At 46.7% G+C, this 21,284-nt stretch overlaps 1 protein-coding gene across 4 annotated transcripts; it reads left to right on the top strand.

Moving 5' to 3' along the window:
• Window positions 1-694: 694 nt before the first annotated feature.
• psme3ip1 (proteasome activator subunit 3 interacting protein 1) lies at window positions 695-21,171 on the top strand. 4 transcript variants are annotated; one of them, XM_069181228.1, is made up of 9 exons: window positions 695-802; window positions 4,644-4,714; window positions 5,282-5,418; window positions 12,008-12,106; window positions 14,738-14,860; window positions 17,780-17,909; window positions 18,639-18,703; window positions 20,483-20,650; window positions 20,890-21,171. In XM_069181228.1, the coding sequence occupies exons 3-9, from the start codon at window positions 5,292-5,294 to the stop codon at window positions 20,898-20,900; spliced, it is 723 nt and encodes a 240-aa protein (XP_069037329.1). In that variant the 5' UTR covers window positions 695-802; window positions 4,644-4,714; window positions 5,282-5,291; the 3' UTR covers window positions 20,901-21,171. The 4 variants fall into 4 exon arrangements, with proteins under 4 accessions (XP_069037329.1, XP_069037332.1, XP_069037330.1 ...); XM_069181231.1 differs by having other exon boundaries at window positions 696-802; window positions 20,841-21,171; XM_069181229.1 differs by lacking the exon at window positions 695-802 and adding an exon at window positions 4,436-4,460.
• Window positions 21,172-21,284: the final 113 nt, after the last annotated feature.

Below are 21,284 nucleotides of genomic sequence, written 5' to 3'. Positions count from 1 at the left end.
ACTCTACCAGCTGCCCAGCCATGTTGTTGAAGCACATACCATGGTCTCCTTTATGAAACGGCTGAATGACATCCTGGGATCAATCAACTACTAACAACCAAATGGGCCTCCTCTTGTCTTGTTGTTAAGTCACAAGGCTCTTAAAGGTTACGAATACTTTCATCAGGTCTGTTCATCGTTGTCAGACAGACTCATCTCTTCGAAGTCTAGTACCAACCCAGTGTGAATTCAGGACTTGCTTCTTAATCTACAGAAATGCTCCCCACTTTACATCCCCTCCAATCCACTCCATTGCTGTACAGCCATTTTATTGGTATATTGGTCAATCTAACGGTCGATTACAGGATTTAGGAGCAAGTTATAGCAAAAGTGTGTAAAGGAGTCAACTGGATGCTAAGTAGCCTGCTCTACATTGTAATTACGCTCAGACAAAGGGAAGGACATGGGAGGTAAATCTGTTTGTGTACTTGATTCAGTATTTTATATCGTACTCATTACGATATTAAGGCGTCCGAGTAGACGTCATTGGTGTAAATCACAGCAACAACGAAGGAATAAACAGGTAAATCTCCAGTGAAGCAGATGACGTAAAATTTTGAGCTCTGTTGTTAAAAAAAAAATCTATTTTTCCGAGTAACGTCCAGAACATCACGGAAAAACATCTGAGAAAACAAACTACAAATCCCAGGATTCAATAGAGTCCAAAAAAAAAAAAAGGAAACTAAATCGCCAGGAACTAACAGGTTCGCGTGAGGAGAAAGGACGGTGTGTGTTTGGTGTGACACCAGACTTGCCGGAATAGGTAATATGTTTTATTTTTTACGTGTTAAGGATTTTATCTTGTTCTAAAGGAGCATTTAAAAAAAAATCGATCATCCTGTGGCAATCGAGTGTTCTCAGCAGATCAGGGTGGTTACGTTGTCCTGTTAGATTACACGTTGCAGGGAGTCCTGTCCCCCGAGTCATGCTGTAATGTGGGATAACTGTGGAAAGACCCCGCAATATTTGTTTCTCGTTGTTAACCGCGCTTGTTGTCTGTCTCCTCAGAATACTGAGTATATATTTTAAAAACACTGTGAAGTGTCTTAGTCATTACGGACATTTTAAAGTTTGTGCTCATGCAAATTCCTACGGGAATAAAACTTCCCGTTTTTCCCAGCATCCGCTTCGGGTATTTAAAAGCTGCAAATTGTACGTCTTGGAAGGGATTCGTGATGTTTGTGAAAACGGTGAAAAAACAATTTATGTAAGTGTACGTAAATTCTTCAAATCGATTTCACACTATAGCAATTATCATAAGGGATATTTTTATATTTGAGAATAATTTTTCCGATTTGTGCTGACTTGGAAGGGTGTTACTGTTGTGAACCTGGGTACCTATTATTATACCGACTCATTTCAACCGTAATATCGCTACTTGTTTGTTTAGAAATATATCCAAGTAAACAGCATCGCGCCGTGCACAGGAGTTTGGCTTCTGGGATATACAGTGAGGCTGCTGGATTCCAGGCCATCGGGATGCTTTGCTCCAGCTAATCCTGAGCAATCGGGTGACCTGCAGCTCCAGGGTCAATCAGGGAGCTGTGCAGCACTGGAGTTCTGGACGGGTGGCAGCCCTGGAATCCAGGTGCCCAGGTTGATCCCCTCAATCTATAACATCAGCGTTTCAGAGGGCAAACTCTTCATTCTCCAGACACAATACCAGCAGTTGCCAAGTTGGCTTCAAGAATCTGGAGCTCCAGTCAGATCCCAGTGGAATCCAGAGCTCCAGTCAGATCCCAGTGGAATCCAGAGCTCCAGAGATAGTCTGTCAACATCACACTGTGGCCCCAAGAAAAGAGCAGTTTTCTTTACACATCTAGGCTTCTCCTTGTGTCAGATCAGGCATCTCGAGGACTGGTGGGTCTGCAGGCTTTCACTCCAGCTGGGCTTTTAATGACCCGAATCAGCTCATTATTGACCTAATTGGAGCAGTTTAACAGTGTCTTCCAGCACTTTAGGTGCTGAAGTAGGAGCTCCCAGTCCTGGTGACCCGCACACCTGCTGGGATTTGTTGCAGCTGAGTCTTCAGTTATACAGTCAAACCCTTCATTGACTTAATAAGAATAGTAAGAACTGTTTGTTCCCAGCTCTAAAGCTAAACATGTTGGTGCTTTAACTCTTGTTATTGTAAGTGAAATAAAATCCCAAACTTGTGACTAGAAAGAAAATTAAAATATTCCAATGATGCAAATTCTTATATCAAGTAAGAGTTCAGTGATCTAATGAAGGTGGGCTGGAATGAAAACCAACCAGGACCTTGTTGTCATTAAGTGACTTTAAAACTAATGTTAAATTATTGGATTGCTCCTTAATTACCTAATTAACCCTGATGCTAAAGGTGACATTGATGGGGAGGTCCCATATCACTCATGGAGGGCCTTGTGTTTCCTGGTTTTTGTTTCAACCTGAGTAGTTGATTAAAACAATTAGCCTAATTATTTTCTAGATACAGGATTTTAAAAGTCTTTTCAAGTTGATTACAAAGACATTCACTTTCTTAAAGGTGCAATTAATTATGAATCGCCTGAGAGCCTGGTTACATGCATTACAATCATACAGCCAGCTCAATAATTAGAACAACTGTGTCACTGACACTAAACTCAGAAGACACGGGCCCCTCTGGGAAATGAGATGGATGATTGTGATTAGCTGCAGCAAAGACCTGGACTTTCAGCTCCAAAGCTGACTAAACCAAGGACTGGAGCTGGGGTTTTGAACCTTAGCCCTTGTTTTAGAACTGCTCTTGATTGAGGGGAGACAGTGTGAAATTCTGTATGGTGAAGGTATGAGAAATGATCAAGTTGAAACGGGATATTTTTTAAACCAGGTACAGAATCAAATCTTAAACAAGCAAGACGATCACTTACTGTTGGAGCAAAAACCAGCCGACCCCTTGGCAACACGCTTTAAGAAAAGTGATGTTCGGCCTGTCTAGATAATTTTATTCCCAAAAGCTCACCGATCCAAAGATCTCACCTGCCATTTCTTGAAAGAAACTAATTTCAACAACATGCTTGGGCATCCTGTTACACACCCCCACATCCCTGTTTGTAAAGTACTGCCTCCTGTCTTTATTCGCGCATCAGTGTAATTCCCACTGGTGTCTCTAGGTGGTCCTTGTTGGCGATTTTGAGGATTGTGTATCAGGTACCCTTGTAGTCCAAGGTACCCTTGAACAAGCTGAAAGGGTCAGTATGGATCTTTCCTTTGGATCCGCGCAGCAATATTTTTTGTATGTTGGTGACCAAAATTGTATGCAGTATTTTACACATCTTACTACACTGAGCAGTTTTTATATAAACTCCCTCGACTTGGATTCTACACATTTCTTAACTTTATATCCTGACTTTTGCTTTCTTGTTGCTTGTCCACCATACCTGAATGATTAAATGTATTCCTACATAAGCAGCAAAGTCTTTGTCTTATGTAGCCTCTTCAAGCTCAGTGTTAGCCTTTTGATAGTTGTGATTTGCGATTTTACACGCCGAACTTGCCTGCATTATTTGTCATCTGCCAGATTTTCGCTCCGTCCTTTAGATCTGTTTTGCAGCTTCTATGGAAACGGGTGGCATCTGTGAAAGCGGCATTTTTGCGTGCGTCTAAATTGAGTTTACAGCTGTTACGAATGGTAGTAATATTCGGTTATTTAACTTTTTGATAGGATAATGTGTAATTAACATTTTTAGTAAGCTATTTTTAGAGCTTTGTTTTGTATTATGGGGGAAAATATAGTTGAAATGTTAGAAAATTACCTCATCGCATCTTATGTAAAGCTATTGCATAACCGAGACAGAATCGTGAAGGGATTTCTCGGTCCTTTTTTGTTTTGTAAAAAATGTGGCGTGGTTTTGTTTATTTTGTTTCCGTGACCTACCAGCAGAGGGAGACGTTGAACCTTGAATGAGATCATCCTCGAACGAGCTCATGCCGTGTAATTTCGGGTGATTACGTTTACGTCGTCAAGTTTAAAATAGTCTGCATATCTAAAATCTCCTTCGCATCTCTCCTTCTGATTGTTTGCTGAAGGAACTATAGAACCTAGAGCACTAAATAAAAAAAAAAAACAAATAGTATTGTGCACACGATATGCTACTTTTTAAAGAACGTCGTATTAGCTGCTTCAGGATGTCACAGGAGACCTGAATGTGTTTATTTTCTGTGTGGTAATAAGTAGTGATTCAAGCAAGGGCACCCCAGGGTGTGGTTTGGGGGGATACGTAGCTCCGGGAGTCCTCGCTGCCCGGAGACCTGCGCCGCTCGGCAGAGCTGCAGGGCCGTCGGCCACCGGGGGAGGCGAACGGAGGCTGGAGAGACGCGTTTCTCGTAAACAAAAGCGTCGGAACAAAGCAAAACAAGCAGAAAGAAATCGCACGCCTTGGCCTGTTCAGATTTGACATCAGAATGATTCATTCTCAAAGGTCAGGGGTCCTCAATGCGTGCTCATCACATTGCTGTAACTTTGAGCTAACGTGGTTTTCCTGCAGAGTGAATTCGCCGAGAGAGGCAGAGGAAATCTGGGTCCAGCCGGGCTGTGTGTTGTTGGTGTTTGACACGGTTTTGCACAGACGTGTAACCTGACCTCCCTTCTCCCTGCCTGACAGATTCCCCCAAGCTCTCTGCTGGACGGATGACTCCTTGAATTGGCCTGGACCAGCTGATCGAGATCACTCCAGTAAAGTCTCCTTCCTTCTCTTTTGACAGCGTGCTTCTGCTGCTACTACTGAGAGCTGTATCTCAGCTTCTGAAGATCTAGTACGTGCCTGTAGGTCTGATTATCCAGCTCTGTATGGAAGCGACCCGCCCTTGTCCTGGGGGGTTGGTGCTCCTGCAGGATTTGTTGATATCTTTAATATACCAGCATCTAACAGCTGGTCGCGAGCAATATTAGTGTAGAGTTGTCCTGGAATGGAAACATGCAGGTCAGCTGGACTGCAGGAGCACGATTAGACACCCCTGTTCTAGAGAGTGGGATGATCACACATCATGTCAATGTGTCTAAATAATGGTGCACAAGTATACTATAGTTTTTAGTTCCGATAGTGATAGACAAGTGGTTCGTGAATGTTGGCTTTGATTTGAGCTTAGTCTTAAGTGTTGTTATTGTGAGATCTTACTGCAGCGCACCGGTTCAGTGCTTTCCAGTGCTTTCAGGCCTTTGTGATGACATCATGGCCCCGCAGTTTTCCGTGAGTCTGGGGCTGCGGACAGGCCTCACGGGAGACTGCCTGTCTGTGCACAGCGGCGTCAGAATGGCGGAGGCTGGGGACCAGAACCTCTTTATCGGCCGCAAGTTCGTCTCGGAGGCGGAGCTGGACGAGCAGCGGAAGAGGCGACAAGAGGAATGGGAGAAAGTCCGGAAACCCGACGATCCAGAAGGTAAAACGTTTTCCCTTGCGATATTTTTTTTTTGCTTAATCTATATAAAAACAAACCTACAATGTGCTGTTTTTTGGGCTCTGGGCTCTGGGCTCTGGGCTCTTGGGCTCTTAGTCTTGTGTAGTGTCTGACTAAGACAGGGGTCCCCAGTGCTGCAGTGAGAGTGACTGGGGGCCCTGGTCTAAGGTGCATTGACAGTGGAGCAGTATGTGTGCTGACTCTCATCACTGGGATCGTAGCCACGGCTCTGGAAGGCTGAGGCTCATCCAGCCTGGTTGGTCATTAGTGGTTAATTGATTCCCGGATCTTATCCAGCCATTTCTTGAAAGAAGCCAGGAGATCGACTGCGGCACTGTGGCTGGGCTGTTCCCCACTCCCGCAGCCTTTTGGACAAAGACGTGCCTGCTGTTCTTGGTTTAAAAGCTCTTCCAAGTAGTTTCCTCTGTGTCCTCTGTGTGCCTCGCTGTTCATTCTGAAGAAGGGCGCTGGGCTGATTTTGTTAGTGCCTTTCAGGATTTTGAAGACTTGTATCAAGTCCCCTTGGAGTCTTCTCTGTTCAAAACTAAAAAGGTTCAGTTCCTTCAGCCTGTCAGAACAGGACGTTCCCTTAACCCCCCAGAATGTTTCTGGTTGCTCTTCTGTGGACTGATTTTAGACCAGCAATATTTTCTTTAAATTCCAGGATAATTAAACAAAATATCATAGCATTTTGTTTGGCTTTTTAATTGCTTCCTCACATTGTCTGGAAGATTTAAGTGAGGTGTGAACATGAACAGCTGAGTCTTTTTCCTGAGTAAAACACTGACTCTGCTGGTGTCCCATTGAGCCACGTCCTTCCTGTGCACAGTCCCAGTTAAATACACAGCTGGTTAGTGGGTGGAAATGTGCATTGCTTTGGGAAAATTCCTACCATGTAAAAATGTGCAGAATGTACAGTTAATGGCTCTGGAGACACTGTGGGACTGAGAGCCAGTGCAGTGGAGCAGAGCTCTCAGACCCCACACGTCCCAGGACTCCAGTCTTACTGCCACACTCTAATGGACAATATTGGAGCACTTATTGACATGAGGCTGTATTTTTCCTGAGAGAAACGTGTTGAGAAAATGGGATGGAATAGTCTCATGGCCGTTCATTTGTTCAGTTCAAGGGATTGTACCTTCCTTTGACATATTAGCAACGATGTGGGATCATATGGGTGTTTCATTTCCTTAGAAGCATTCATATACCTGTTCATATATCATTTTCTGCTCGTGTGACCAATTTCACAGGACAGCACAGTGAAGAGAGCAAGAGGTGCAGTACAGGACTTTGTACAGCAGGAGGCAGTGTGGCACCTCTTGGCATTTGAGTGCTAACACTCAGTGCTAAGCACTGAGAAAGGATCAGGGTGATATTTTCTCGTAGAACTGGGGTGGTAGGGGGCTATACTTTAATTTATACACGGCTAACGATCACAATAATCTGCACAGGGCTGTGTGAAAACCCCCTCTGTCACCTTGTTAAGCGGTGGCAAATTGAGTTAATCAATGAAGGCAGTGTTAGTACAGTGGAGTATTACAATACTCCAGGGAAAACATAGTGATAAACATGATAATGATAAACATGTATATCATAGACCGATGTTGTGATAATATAGATAAATATTATAGTATCGTCCCTTTCATATTCAAGTGACAGATTTAATCATAATTCTAATAATAATAATTAATAATAATAATAATAATAATTGCTTACACTTAAATAGCGCTTTTCTGGACACTCCACTCAAAGAGCTTTACAGGTAATGGGGATCCCCTCCACCACCATCAGCCCCACCTGGATGATGCGACAGCAGCCATAGTGCGCCAGAACGCTCACCACACACCAGCTCTCAGTGGGGAGGAGAGCAGAGTAATGAAGCCAATTCAAGATGGGAATTATTATTAGGAGGCCATGATTGGTAATTTGGTCAGGACCCTGGTGTAACACCCCTACCTCTATTTAACCCTATTTAATAAAAAACAACCCAGTGTTTTACTTATTGCTGCATCTCGGGTGACATAGGAATTTCTCTTGCCGTCAGTCTTTGAGCAAGAGGCTGCATCTGTACACTATGGCTTTGCTTTTTTTAACAAAGGCAGGGAATGCAGTAAGAAAACTACTTCTGCTGAACAGTAATCCATTGTTGTTACCTGTTGAAAAAATGAAACTCACGCCATGATGAATTAGAACACATTTCTGAAGGAGTAAAAAGCAGAACAGAATAGCAGTCAATTATCTCAGCGAGACGCCATGCGCCTGTTTGAAATAAGTCTCCGCTGTCTGGCCTCTGTGGATCTGGGGCCTCACAAGCTCACCAAAGCCAGAGAGACCCATTCGGGCTCAGGTGAGCAGAGTGAGCGGCCTGTGTGTGTGACTGCAAGAGCCCCGCGGCTGCAAGCTCTGGAAGTCTTTCAGCTAGAAATAAAATGAACTTGTCCCATTAAGGAATGCAGACCTGCTCTCCCTCCAGGATAGTCCCAGTGCCGTTCCTGTGGCCAGCAGCTATCACCTTACAGCTCCCAACTGGCAGCCCACTGGAGCTCAGCAGTGTGAGCCTGGCCAGTACCTGGATGGGAGACTCCTGGGAAAAACTAAGGCTGCTGCTGGAAGAGGTGTTAGTGGGGCCAGCAGGGGGCGCTCACCCTGTGGCTCATGTGGGTCCTAATGCCCCAGTATAGTGACGGGGACACTACACTGTAAACAGGCGCTGTCCTTCAGATGAGACGTAAAACCGAGGTCCTGACTCTCTGTGGTCATTGAAAATCCCAGGGCGTTTCTTGATAACAAAATTATAGAGCTCTGAGTGGAGTGTCCAGAAAAAGCGCTATTAGTTAATTGATTTGCTGTCTGTGATATGGGACGGGCCTTGACTGCAGTGGCCTGACTAGCCCCCCAGGCAGGACTGGTCTCTGTTCTTGCACTGTCTCTGCGTAATGCTGCCAGTTCTGCTTGCTGATCTTCATTTTCTAAGAGAAGATATTTCTTATATTTTAGATTTTTCTTATATTTTAGATTTTAGATAGCCCCCCCCCCACACACACACTTCCCTTTAAAAAGGTTTTCTGAGTATATTTTCTCCTTTAAAGTCCTTTCTCAGAACGGAAAAAAAAATCTGCGGCAGTTCCTACAGGAGGTGAAGTGCTTTTTGCTCTCTAATGTTCTCTAATTCTAATAAATGACCTGATGTGCTATATTTTCATGCTGCCGATGTCTTGTGTATTTACGTCAGAGCTCGTTTTAAACTTTATTGTATGCTTAATAAATTACTTAATACCCAATATACTTAAAAATATATCCCGCAGCTTCACCGTTATGAAATTAATTTGCAAACGCACAATTGCTAATACAGTTAACTGCAGCAGCTGCCACATGTGACCTAAAATGAACATCACTTTCAAGCCTATTCAACCCCAATGCAAATGTGATGAAAATATCCTGTAATTAATTCATACTGGTAATGAATGACACATCACTGGGTGTGACTTGGGAAAAAGAGTACGGTTTGGAGCCAGATCTAATGGCAACAGATATTCTCTCTCAGTTACCACACATTAGTAAGATGTTCCTGCTCTGAGGGGCACCTGCTGGTGTTGGATATTTTAAAGGAGACCTTCAGAAACGGCACTACTGAGAGGATTCTTTAAAGGGGAAAGATTTCAAGCCCTGCTTTTGTTTTTATTTTATGTGTTGTGTGTTAGTGCATGACCTGCCTTGTGCGCAACTCCTTAATAATGGATCTGATAGATGTGGTGTTACTGAGGGAGGAAGGGGTGCCTCTGGTGTAGGCTGTCTGCAGCCTGGCGGGGTACAGTGGGGTCAACCGGGGCTGGTGCAGAGCCACTCTCTCTCTCCTGCCTCTACTGCAGCGCTGGCAGCTGCTCTGCTGTTTGCAGGTCCAGGGTTTCATCCCTGGTAGTAATTCCACACAGTAAGCATGCTGGTTCAAGTGATTCACCTCCTTAATGACATGTACACTAGTGATGTAGTTAACCGTGGGAACAAAGGAGCAAATTTCTGATGACAGAATTGCAGGTTTGAGAAGGTACACTCATCGCCTGATTATATTTCAGGTTGTCTCAGCAACTTCATTTGAAAGCCCACAGATTAAACATTCTCCTACTCTAAGGAGTTCCGGTTAATGTCCACAGCTTGGTGCTTTCTCTGCATTTGGCTTGCTAAGCACTGAATCATGCTGTGATCATCAAAGTTCATTTTCCTTTCGTGGGGTTTCTGACATGGCTAGGAAACAATGACAGAGTGTGACCTCCTGTGCTCTCGAACCCTGCCCTGGGCCTGCAGCCCCACAGTGTGACAAGCCTGCAGCCTGAGTGTCTCTGCTCTCGGACTGTTCACATTTTCATCTCGGCATGAAGAGCTGCAGGCCAGATGTCTAATCGCCCATCGTTTCTGCCTTCTCCCTGCCAGATTTGCAACTGGTGATTGTGTGATTGATAATTGAGAGTTTTGGAGACATAATTAGCCAATTGTGGTTGATTTTGGTTTGGGTAGATGGTGATGAAAACTCAGTAGAAGGCGGTCATTTAAAATTTGCTCAATAGATCATTCTTTTCTTCTTAGTCTTTAAATGTAAACTTCTAGTTTCCATTTTTTATGTTCTAACTCATTCCCATTTGTACTCAGTCCAGCAGATTTGTGTAGGTTTGAAATGGTTTCAAGGAAACATGAGAAAGCCAGCCCAGGACATCTGCATATTTGTCCTGGGTTCTTGAGATGGGGCAGCTGTTCTGACTGTTAAAAGCTGTGACTTCTGGGGCTTTCAGTGAGAGGCAGAGCAGAAATACAGTTCAGTACTCGGCAGGTTAGAAGACCAGAATAAATAGATGTTCAACAGAAATACAAATGAGGGGTTATTGACAGTATTGAGTTGGGGAGCTATGGCTATGAAGCCAGTTCAAAGATGGGGATTATTAGGAGGCCATGACTGGTAAAGGCCAGGGGAAAATTTGGCCAGGGCACCGGGGTAACACCCCTGCTCTTCTCGAGAAACGCCCTGGGATTTTTAATGACCACAGAGTCAGGACCTCAGTTTTACGTCTCATCTGAAGGATGGAATCTTTTTACAGTATAGTGTCCCCGTCACTGCACTGGGGCATTAGGACCCACACAGACCGCAGGGTGAGCGCCCCCTGCTGGCCCCACTAACACCTCTTCCAGCAGCAACCTTAGTTTTTCCCAGGAGTCTCCCATCCAGGTACTGACCAGGCTCACAGTGCTGGGCTCCAGTGGGCTGCCAGTTGTGAGCTGCAGGGTGACATGGATGCTGGCTAGAACACACAGAAGCGCTTTAACGAGGTGACCAGCGAACAGGGAGCAAGCGCTCGGGCCGGGCTCCTGCCTCCTGGGCTGGGCGGGCGCTGATCGCCACTCTGCTCTGAGCGCCGGGTGCCGCTGCTCGCCGCGCTGTAGAGGAGGCCCGACCGCGGCGCTGGGGCAGAGGGCTGCGAGACGGAGCCCCTCGCTCCACCGCGCGCGCACGCTTTCACCCCACTCACAGAAACTTTTATTTGTCCACGATTCCCCTTTCCCTGGGAGCCAAAGCAGGTTCCGTGTTTTTTTTTTGTTTGTTTCCTCTCCCGTTCGGCAAGATGGAGATGGACACCTGGAGTTTTCTCCGGGTGTCGCTTCTTGACCGAGCTCGGGCCGTGACCGAGGAGCTCCGTGCCTGACGAGTGCGGCGCCGGGCCGGGCCGAAAGCCGACCCAGTCGTGCGACCCCCTAGAAGCGAGTGAGGTGTGAAACTCTTGCTGGCTTGTTAGTGGGAGGGAAGCGTGTGTTTCTCGGAAGGAGAAAAGTCCGTGCTGGAGAATGGGCGCAGGGCAAGCTCTGTCTCCAGGAGAGAGGGGTGGGATGAGAGGTGCTGAGCTCTGGTCCTCTGTCTCGCTGTTTTCTGGCGCATGGGAGGCAGAGGATGCACTGCTGCGGTTTCTGCAGCACTGTCCTGCAGCTGACTCTCCTCCCTCCTGCCTGTTTTGTGTTTCTGAGAGGGGAGAGGCCCAGGTGCGGCGTTTCAGCAGAGCCTGAATAATAAAAGTAATTTGATTCTTGACTGAGCTCTGGCGATGACCGAGGATCTCTGTGTCTCTGTGCTCCGACGAGTGTGGCGTTTATTTTGAATGATAAAAGCAGCGTTTCTAGTTGTGGCATTGGCTGGGTGTAACAGCAGCTCCTTCCCGACTGCTGAGGAACCTCTGTGTTTTTAGACCTTCTGTATCTGTTTTCTTTTCCTGGGGTCTATTGTGAAGTGCTCATGCAATATTTACCTAAAGGCTTTCTTCTTAAATGCTTCCAGTTATATCCTGAAATGCTGACACCTCTCAGTAAAGCCTGAATCTGGTCTCGCTGTTCTAGAGATATTTTACCAGCTGTGAATCAGACCTCAAAGCCATGTGGTTTAATTGGTAAGTGGAAGAAAATTACAAGCACATCTTGCCGCTTCGAAATGTCAGGATCAAGGCTACTGGAGACATTTCAGGCGCAGAGGGGAGTTTCCGAATGAGCCGGTGAGTTTTCAGGCCTGCGGCTGTGTGCTTGTGTGTCCGTCCTGCAGAGTGCCCGGAGGAGGAGTACGACCCACGGTCGCTGTACGAACGGCTGCAGGAGCAGAAGGAAAAGAAGCAGGAGGAGTACGAGGAGCAGTTCAAATTCAGTAAGCGGCCTCTGTGCTGAATGTCATGCCAGCACTGCTGACAGACACAGCCCAAGAAATAACCTGTGTGTTATCCAGTTCACAAACACAAATTTACCAATTAATTGGTCAACCAGAAATTTTAGATGTGCAGCTCTCCAGTCAGTCATGAAGTAGGCATCTGGCGTCATTTCCATTTCCAGTGCATGCTTTGTTCATGCATCGCCTCTCTCTTACCCCATGGGAAACATTGTCATTAAAGCCTCATTTGAATGAATGGGTTTGCAATGAATGTGTTAGCGGAACCTGCTTGTCTTCTTTCTCCACGGGGTGCTTTCAAAGCGTAGTAGCACCCCTGCTGGATGCTTGTCTGCTCTACAGATGAATGGGTGTAGAAATGGCAAGAGCAGTGGTTCTCAAACTTTTTGGACCATGTACCAACCCTGAACAAACAAAAGCATCCAAGTACCACCTGCAAGTCATCATCTCATAGGAAGCCCAGAAAATCTCAATGACAAACGTGAGAGCACGCGCACACACTCAAACATATAATAAATATTATAATAAACTTTATTTGATATAGTGCCTTTAAAGGTGGCTTCTCAGAGTGCTTTACAGAAAAAAAACAGAAATAACAACAATTAAAAATAAACAATAAAAAAGCACTATTTCAGTGAGAGGGGTGAGCCTGTTTAGTTGAGCAAAGCAGATGTGAATTAATTTATCGAGCCTTGATACAATTCACAACAGAATCTAACAGATTTTAAATCGTCAGGCATTTTCTTGACGGTGGATGTTGTAATGCGTACATTAATTTGTGGAGCAACCTCTCTAATTCATGCAACTACACCGCTGTGTCGACTTGTCATTGCTCTAGCACCGTCTACAAACTCCAACGCATTTTATCTAGTCGATGCCATTCTCTTCGGTAAATTCATCCAGAAGCTGAAATATGTGCTCTCCTGTAGTTCCTGTTGGTAGCGGCTTATAGAACAGAAAGTCCTCATGGGACATACCCTCAACCTCTTATCTAATGTAAATGAGCAAATTGGCCAAATCAAAGGCATCTATAGACTCGTCTAATTGCAGTGAAGAGCATCTGCTCATCTTAACGTGCTCTATCAGCGTACTTTTGATATCATCCGCCATTTCAATAATTCTATGAGTGACTGTGTCTTTCAGAGGGGGCAGCAGGTCGAGCTGTTTAGCAGTTATACTTGTCAGCTCCTTTGTCAACGGTAAATAAGGTTCTTCAAAAATAGTGTGGGGCTTACCCGTTTTAGCAATCCGAAAGCTTGCAATTTTCCCCGTTTCCGTTTCAGGAGTCCGCCTCAGAAGTTAAAAGAAGTTTTTATTTCATGCGCATGGGAGCGAAACACAGAGACGCTCGGTGTATTTTTCTCATATTAACCTAGAACAGTTCTTAAATATTTTTCTGTTATCTTTCACGCTTTCCTTTTTATCACACAATTGCCAGCGTTTGTAGCACACATTTCTATTCATTACTGTGCTTATAACATTGGCATTGTTCCAAAATCACACACATTCTCCTACCTCCCTATTTGCAGGCGATACGTTTTTTTAGATACAATTGGTCACTTCCGTTCGTAGCATGCATTCCTATGTTATCCTGAGCTTACAAGATTGGCGGTGTTCCAAAATCACGCACATTCTCCTACCTCCCTATTTGCTCGAGATAACATTTTTTGAATACAATTGGCTGCTTTCGTTAGTAGCACACATTCCTATAGAGTGGTATAGAATCACATTGTAGCTCTGTGTCCACTCAGGTATTAGCGCGCGCTGTATCGTAGTACGTGGGCTGTGTATTCGACATGTATTCAAATTGAAAATATGAAAACCCGTCCCAATTTTTCAGTGCACACAACAAAGATCCAGGGTCATATGGCGTACAACTTGTGGTACGTGTGCCATGGTTTGAGAACCACTGGGCTAGAGGAAGCTCCTGCACACCTGCAGCATACACAACAGAGCCAGAGAAACGGACGGAGATCTAGCATATAGTGGGAAGGGAAAGAAGCAGTAAATCTGAAGTGTGATCTGCTGCTTGAACAAATGGCAGTACAAATGGAGAGTGAAATCTGGCTCCTGTTCCGTTCTTCACTTTCTCATATAGTGGGTGCAGTTAAAAAACAATTTGGTGATCCTCTCAGAGCTGCAGATTTCCATCAGATTCGCTTGGAGAAGGCTGAGCTGTCACGTAATCCCATGCTGACAGATGGGTGCTGTAAGCAGCACCCTGTCAGCCAGGGCTGTCGGCCCCCCAGCACCTGTTGTTCTTGTGAATTATGACTGTTTGTTGGCGAGAGCTCATTAACCACACTGAGTCACTGTCCCTGGCTGACAGGCTGGGGCCAGCCTCCCGCTGCCTTCCTGTCTCAGCACCAGGCGAGCTCCCCGACCCCTCGCCGGGAGTCGTGGCGCGCGGGAGCGAGGGCGTCCGCCCCAGGGCAGTGTGGGAAATGTGCTTTGCTTTCTCTCCGGCTCTTCCCCAGTGTAGGGCCGGGGGTTAATGGGTGTCCCCTGGGGGCGGTGATTGCAGGGAGGAGAAAAGAGAGTGTGGTGGGGTGGGGGTGGTGGAGAGAGCAAACCCGGAGTGACGGTGACACCCGCCATGATGTCTCCATTCAGAAAACATGGTCAAGGGCCTGGATGAGGATGAGACTCATTTCCTGGACGAGGTTTCCAGGCAACAGCTGCTGCTGGAGAGGCAGCGCAGAGAGGAGGACATGAAGGAGCTGAAGGAGTACAGAATATCCTTTCTGACGGGCTGGGGGCTCCCCGGACCCCCCTGTAGGGCTGCTGAGTGGGGTTCAAACTGGTGATGGTAACAATGTGAGTGAGCAGACTACCTCTCCCAAATCTCACATCTTACATTCACTATATATAGTATTTTTTCCTCTGGAAGCACATGATTTTCCAAAAGTTGTGGGCCCCGTTTAAAATTATTCTGTAGTTTTTTTTGTTTTTTTAGATTAAATATCCTCCTCTTGAGGTCCCATCCTTGTCCACAAGGGCGGCGAAAGTGTTCCTCCAGAAGATGGGGATGTGATTAGGGACCTTCCTACTCCTGTTAGTAGCCTCTTTATTTCTCTCTCACTCTCTCTTCTGCCCGGCTGAAATTACACAAGAAAATGTTTGCTTTTTCAGAGCTTGTCCAGGGTGCAGGCTCTGCGCCTGACAGCCTGGCGCCGAGCTGCCTTTGAACCCCACAGTCCTGGCAGTTGCTATGGGAACTAATTGAGCCGTGAACGCACACGTTATTGTCATCCGCGTGACGACACCATCTAGAGCGCCTCATGCAATTTATTCTACAAATAAACACGAGGGCTGTGAGCTTGTTTTATTTCAGAGAGTGTTATCTCTACCTTTATCATCATGAAATTGAAGATCCCTTTGGATCGTATTTGAGAAAGTCCAGTTATTTTTGCATTATAGTCCACACCGGGCAACAAAGTCAATGGTGATATTCTAGGTTTAAAGTTGTTTTTGGAAGCATTTTTTACAACTGTCTGTCCTGTGCCTGTTCCTCCCAGCGACCTGTCCCCGGACCGAGCTCTGTGCTGTATCCCTGTATCCCTGTGGTTTCAGGCTCAGCAGCCTGTCCCCAGACTGAGCTGTGCGCTGTAATAATAATAATAATAATAATTGCTTACACTTATATAGCGCTTTTCTGGACACTCCACTCAAAGCGCTTTACAGGTAATGGGGACTCCCCTCCACCACCACCAATGTGCAGCATCCACCTGGATGATGCGACGGCAGCCATAGTGCGCCAGAACGCTCACCACACATCAGCTATCAGTGGGGAGGAGAGCAGAGTAATGTAGCCAATTCATAGAGGGGGATTATTAGGAGGCCATGATGGGGTAAAGGCCAGGGGGGAAATTTGGCCAGGACACCGGGGTTACACCCCTACTCTTTTCGAGAAGCGCCCTGGGATTTTTAATGACCACAGAGAGTCAGGACCTCGGTTTTACGTCTCATCCGAAGGACGGCGCCTGTTTACAGTATAGTGTCCCCGTCACTATACTGGGGCATTAGGACCCACATGGACCGCAGGGTGAGCGCCCCCTGCTGGCCCCACTAACACCTCTTCCTCTTGCTGTATCCCTGTATCCCTGTGGTTTCAGGCCCAGCGGCCTGTCCCCAGACTGAGCTGTGCGCTGTATCCCAGTATCCCTGCACCCCCCTGTATCCCTGTATCCCTGTGGTTTCAGGCCCAGCAGCCTGTCCCCAGACTGAGCTGTGCGCTGTATCCCTGTGGTTTCGGGCTGCAGTAGCCTGGTGCTGCTCGGGCGGAGAGCCGGCTTGTTTCAGGGCGTCCACCTGGACTTCCTGGGAGAGAAATGTTGTCTTGAATGAGTCTGACTAAAGGAAGTCATGTGAGTGAGATTGCGCACGTTTATGGTTTTCAGCCATGCTTGGAAATGTTCAGCATTGGTTTTTTCATTCAGAGTGTGGTGAGGATGTAGGAGCCTTGCCTGCCTGTTCAGTGACAACTCCTGAAGTAACTGACGTTGTCCTTCACTAAATAATATATCCGTAAGGGGCTCCGCGGTTATTAACGATGGCGGAGTGTTCCATTTAATTAAAAGACAAAAAAGAGACAATAATTAGGTGCTTTGTGTAGCTCCGCAGCCTTTTGTGAGTGAATTAGTCATGAACCCGGTGAAAGAGGAGGGACAGCTCCCTAAGTGTGGGCAGCGTTTACTCTCTGCAGCTTTACAATGGCTGTCACAGTTATTAAAAGGTGTCAGGAGTGTATGAAATGAATTGCTTTTTCTTCCTTTTGTATCCCCAGGCAGTAATTTCTCACAGTGTTGTACACTGAGTTTAACATGAACCAAGATTAGTCATTTTCGCCTGCTCACATTGAAACAAAAGATGTCTCTGAATTGTTCAGCCTATGTTCAATCCTTCTGTATAGAAATGTGTGTTGATCTGCTCTTCTTTTATGTCATGCAGCCATGCATGTTGCAGTACTTCGTGTTTTCCGTTTTCCATTACAGGAGTGGGTTTTGTTCTGTGGGAGTTGTTTTTCCAGCTCTGTGGGTCAGCAGTGCCTGTGACGCTAGCGTCTATAGAAACGGCCACTGGAAGAGTGTCTCACCTGCTTCAGTCCGGCTCAGGGCACTTGCAGTCATGTGTTTGCTGTGAGGCTTGCACGCCTGGTGTGTGTGTTTGAAGTGAGGCTCCCGCGTGCCCGGTGGTGTGTGTGTGTGTGTGTGTGTGTGTGTGTCTGCAGTGAGGCTCCCGAGCACCGGTGTGTGTGTGTTTCCAGTGAGGCTCCCGAGCGCCTGGTGTGTGTGTGTCCAGTGAGGCTCCCGAGCGCCTGGTGTGCGTGTGTCTGCAGTGAGGCGCTTGCATGCCTGGTATGTGTGTTGCAATGAGGCTCCTGCTCCTCGTGGTTGTGTGTTTCAGTGAGGCTTGTGCGCCTGGTGTGTGTATTTGCATTGAGGCGCTCGCGTGACTGGTGTGTGTGTCTCTAGTGAGGCTCGTGCTCTTCATGGGTGTGTGTCTGCAGTGAGGCTCCCGCGCGCCTGGTGTGTGTGTGTGCGTGTCTGCAGTGAGGCTCCCGCGCGCCTGGTGTGTGTGTGTGTGTTTGCAGTGAAGTGTGTTCATTCTGTTTTTTTGCCCTTTTGAATTCTGTCCTTAACCCAGCGGCTCACAGTGCTCTGGCGAAGCTGCCAGCAGACTCTGAGAGCAGGAAGGACGAGAAGAAAGCCGTGTCCAAGCCAGCTGACAGTAAGAGCTCCTTCTCACAGGCCCGGCTGCTGGCGGGCGCAGTCAAGAGGCGAAGGTACGATCGCTCCGGCCGGAAGCCGCCACTCGCTCTGCGAGTCTGTAAAGTCCCTTGAGCCACTGTTTGCAAATACAAAGTGTACTGATCATGTCTTATGGGCAGCTGGTTAAGTCTGTTTCTATTAACAGCTTTACAGGCAGACAAAGTAACATTGATTGAGAATGTTTGAGCTATAAAGATCGCATGTATTCCTTCGTCATCTTAACATTAATCATTTATTTAGCCAGTGCTTTTATCCAACGAGACTGATGTGTACACCCTTTCACACAGCTGGGGATTCTACTGAAGTAGCCCGAGTGAAACCCCTTGCTCAAGGGCACAGCAGCTGTGCCCCACCTTGGACTTGAACCCACAACCCCACCCTCTGTTATGAGTCAGATTCTGCCCACTGCCTGCCGCTGCTCTTCCTGTCCTCCATGCAGCCAGCTTGTTTCCCATGCTCTCGTTTGCATTGAGTATTGCTGTATTACCTTGTTTTGTTGTATATTTGGTGTTTAAATATGCTAATTTAAGTTAAATATCCTCTAGTCCACCTCAAGGAGCTTAGATTCCATGATGTTATAATTTCAGTGACTTGACACTTGTCTTCTTTCAGAAACGGAGCTGCTTGAATGCCATTTGTTTTCAGAACCGTGGATGAGCAGTGCTTTGAAAGATTAAAGGTGTAAATTAGGAATCGGGCCATTGTTTCCGATCTCGACCCTGTGTCTGCTCTGTGCCTTTCAGCTCCGACCCCTCAGACACTGCGAAGAAACAGAGGCTGGAGACGGAGGAGCTGGGCAGTGAGCCAGGTGATGGGTCTTTGGGTGTGGCTCGGTGTGGGACGGGCTTGGCTTGGTGTGAGGTGGGTGATAGCGCCCAGCTGACCTGAGGGGGCTATCCACGAGAGACCAGCTGGGCACACTGAGATCATTCGGTGTTCGAAATCAACAGCGCGACTGCGTCCCGGTTGCCATGCCATTCTTCACAATCCACAGAAGAGTGAGGCAGGTGCTAAATACTTCAGTGTAGACTGTAGCAGGATAATGTTCCCAGGCTGCCAGTTAACACAGTTCTTGAAGTGAAGCTGCTGTCAGGTGTGAAGACCTCTTCCTCAGTCTGTTCATGAAGCACTGGCTTCTCGCTTGTATGTAGAGCATCTTTCTATATTTTAATATTAGTTATGTCTTATTTAAGAAGTTTTTTTTGCTTTGGAAGAGTTTTAAAGAGCTGTCTAAAAAATGCATTTTAAATTAAGATAAGTGAAGAGTTCAAGCCCTTAGGAACAATTCACTGTGATTTCCGAGAACCTTTTAATCAGTGCAGCATTTTAAAATGTGCGAGTCTGAAGTGTGTAATTAGTAGCAGTCAGCCCGGCCCCATCGCGGCCCCTGTGAGTGACAGGTGAGTGACAGGTGGGCTCAGCTCTGTCACTCAGGCTCTGCCTGGCCCAACGCACAGCACCCGCTGTCTGCACTGCTGGGGCGTCACACAGCACTGAGCAGGGCTGAGCTCTTCACACATTATCGCCGTGCTCCAGGAAAGGGTCAAGCATGATTTCCTGGCCCATGAATAGGAGGGATTTCCTTTAAAAACCTTGGAAAATGATCAAAGCCAGAGTCTTTGGGCTTTATTTCACACGTGGAATGAGAAAAACTGGAGTTGAGCACTCCAGAGAATCTAAGCACCCAATTGAGGCAAATATTTAGATATTTTAAGCTCAGTATGTTATTAAGATTTTTGTAATTCATCAGTGATCACTGACCACCCAGCGCCTTCTGCAGGTGGGAGCTGGGAGAAACCGGGCGTCTGCAGTTGCTGTAACACTCGTATCTATTAATCCTTCTTTGTTGGAAGCGGGAAAGAGCCTGTGTCTGTGCTGGGGGGGCCTCTGAGGGACAGTTTGTCAAGAACACCAGTCAGGAGCACCATTAAAGGAGATCAGGGTTTACTTCAGTCATACAGGAAGACTTGAGAACTTCACAGCTGCCAGGTCCTCCAGTTCATATTGGTGACAGTACTGACCTTAATTGTGGAATTGGTCGTTAACACAGTGGCTCATTAGGCATTGAGGAACCCGCAAAGTCAAACAAGGTCCTGTGCTTTGCACTGAGGGAAGTTGTGGCTCTGGAGCCCAAAAACAGGCCTGCAGGTTTTACAGGAGTAGTATGAGTAACTAAAAGGCTGTAGGTTCGAATCCCAGGTGAGACACTGCTGTAGCTTCACCTGAACTGTCTCAATAAAACACACAGCCATGTAAGTGGGTACTTATGTACTGTAATTTTGAGTAAACACAAAATAAATATAAAAACTAAATTAGCGGTATTTGTAGTAGTAAAGTCTGTGGTTTAGTCAGTGAAAACTGGAGATCGATCAGATATTGGCCCAAAACCAATTCCCTGCATAGGTCTTACTATATTCATTAATTGACTGATTGGACAGTTAACGAGCAGGTGATCGCAGTGGTGCAGCGGGATGAACTGGGAAGCGTGTTCTGTTTATGCTGGTCCAGGATGAAGTGCCTTGGCGATGCATGCGGCTGCGGGAAGCCTGACTGCCCCTCGCGGCTGTTCTCTCGTTCTGTCCTCCAGAGAAGCAGCGCGGGGAGCGGGCGGCGAGGGAGGCCGGCGGCGGCGGCGGCGGCGGCGGCAGGGGGGCCGTGGTGCACCGGCCCGCCGCCGCGGTGTGCGTTGGCATCCTGCCCGGCCTGGGCGCGTACTCGGGCAGCAGCGACTCCGAGTCCAGCAGCGACAGCGAAGGTACCGTGTGCGCGGCGGGGAACATCCTTTCCTCAGTGTTGCATTCAAAGCACCACCTCGAGACCCCCTGAGCCCAGGGCGCATTGCCTGTGCTGCTGTCGCTGTCCTGTTTGCTGCTGCTGTTGCTGTGAGCCATGCTGACGCATCACCCCCACTGTGTCTAACATCCCATGTGTTACATTCCATGCAGTTTAACCTATGGCACCCCAGCGCCAACAGAGGATTTTCACATTTTGCAGAGATAATGTGACTGAAGGGACATTTAAGTTCACTGAGGACTCAAGCAAGAGGAAGACGTTGAGCTCTTATAAAAGCCACCTCTTAAACTAAGGAATACAACATGAGCTGAGGAGGATGAAAGATGTTAAGACCCTTTTTTTTCTCTAAAGCTGCACTTTTGTGTGCTGGGAGTTTTGTTTTCTTTTGTATGAACAGTTCCGTGTGTACAAACAACCCCTGTCAGCTTTATGAGTGTGAGGTCGACACCTGGAAAAAACGAATAAAAACAAATTTGTAATGTATGTTGCCAGCTTTTTTTTTTAATCCACAAAGTATGTGGAGTCTGTTTTGGGTGCAGGACCAGCACAGTTGGTCAAATGCAGCTAAAGGAAAACTGTAAAAGATAGTCCAAGCA

Source organism: Lepisosteus oculatus, chromosome 20, assembly GCF_040954835.1.
Source record: "Lepisosteus oculatus isolate fLepOcu1 chromosome 20, fLepOcu1.hap2, whole genome shotgun sequence".
In the NCBI taxonomy this organism is placed as follows: Eukaryota; Metazoa; Chordata; class Actinopteri; order Semionotiformes; family Lepisosteidae; genus Lepisosteus; species Lepisosteus oculatus.
The sequence above is the reverse complement of the archived record's forward strand: the minus strand, read 5'-3'. Positions and strand labels throughout refer to the sequence as shown.

Bases quoted from the DNA above. Each gene is read 5' to 3' on its own strand.
- psme3ip1 (XM_069181228.1), top strand. From the start codon at position 5,292: ATGGCGGAGGCTGGGGACCAGAACCTCTTTATCGGCCGCAAGTTCGTC. The intron at 5,419-12,007 runs GTAAAACGTTTT...TCCGTCCTGCAG, and splicing joins GAAACCCGACGATCCAGAAG to AGTGCCCGGAGGAGGAGTAC. The intron at 12,107-14,737 runs GTAAGCGGCCTC...GTCTCCATTCAG, and splicing joins CGAGGAGCAGTTCAAATTCA to AAAACATGGTCAAGGGCCTG.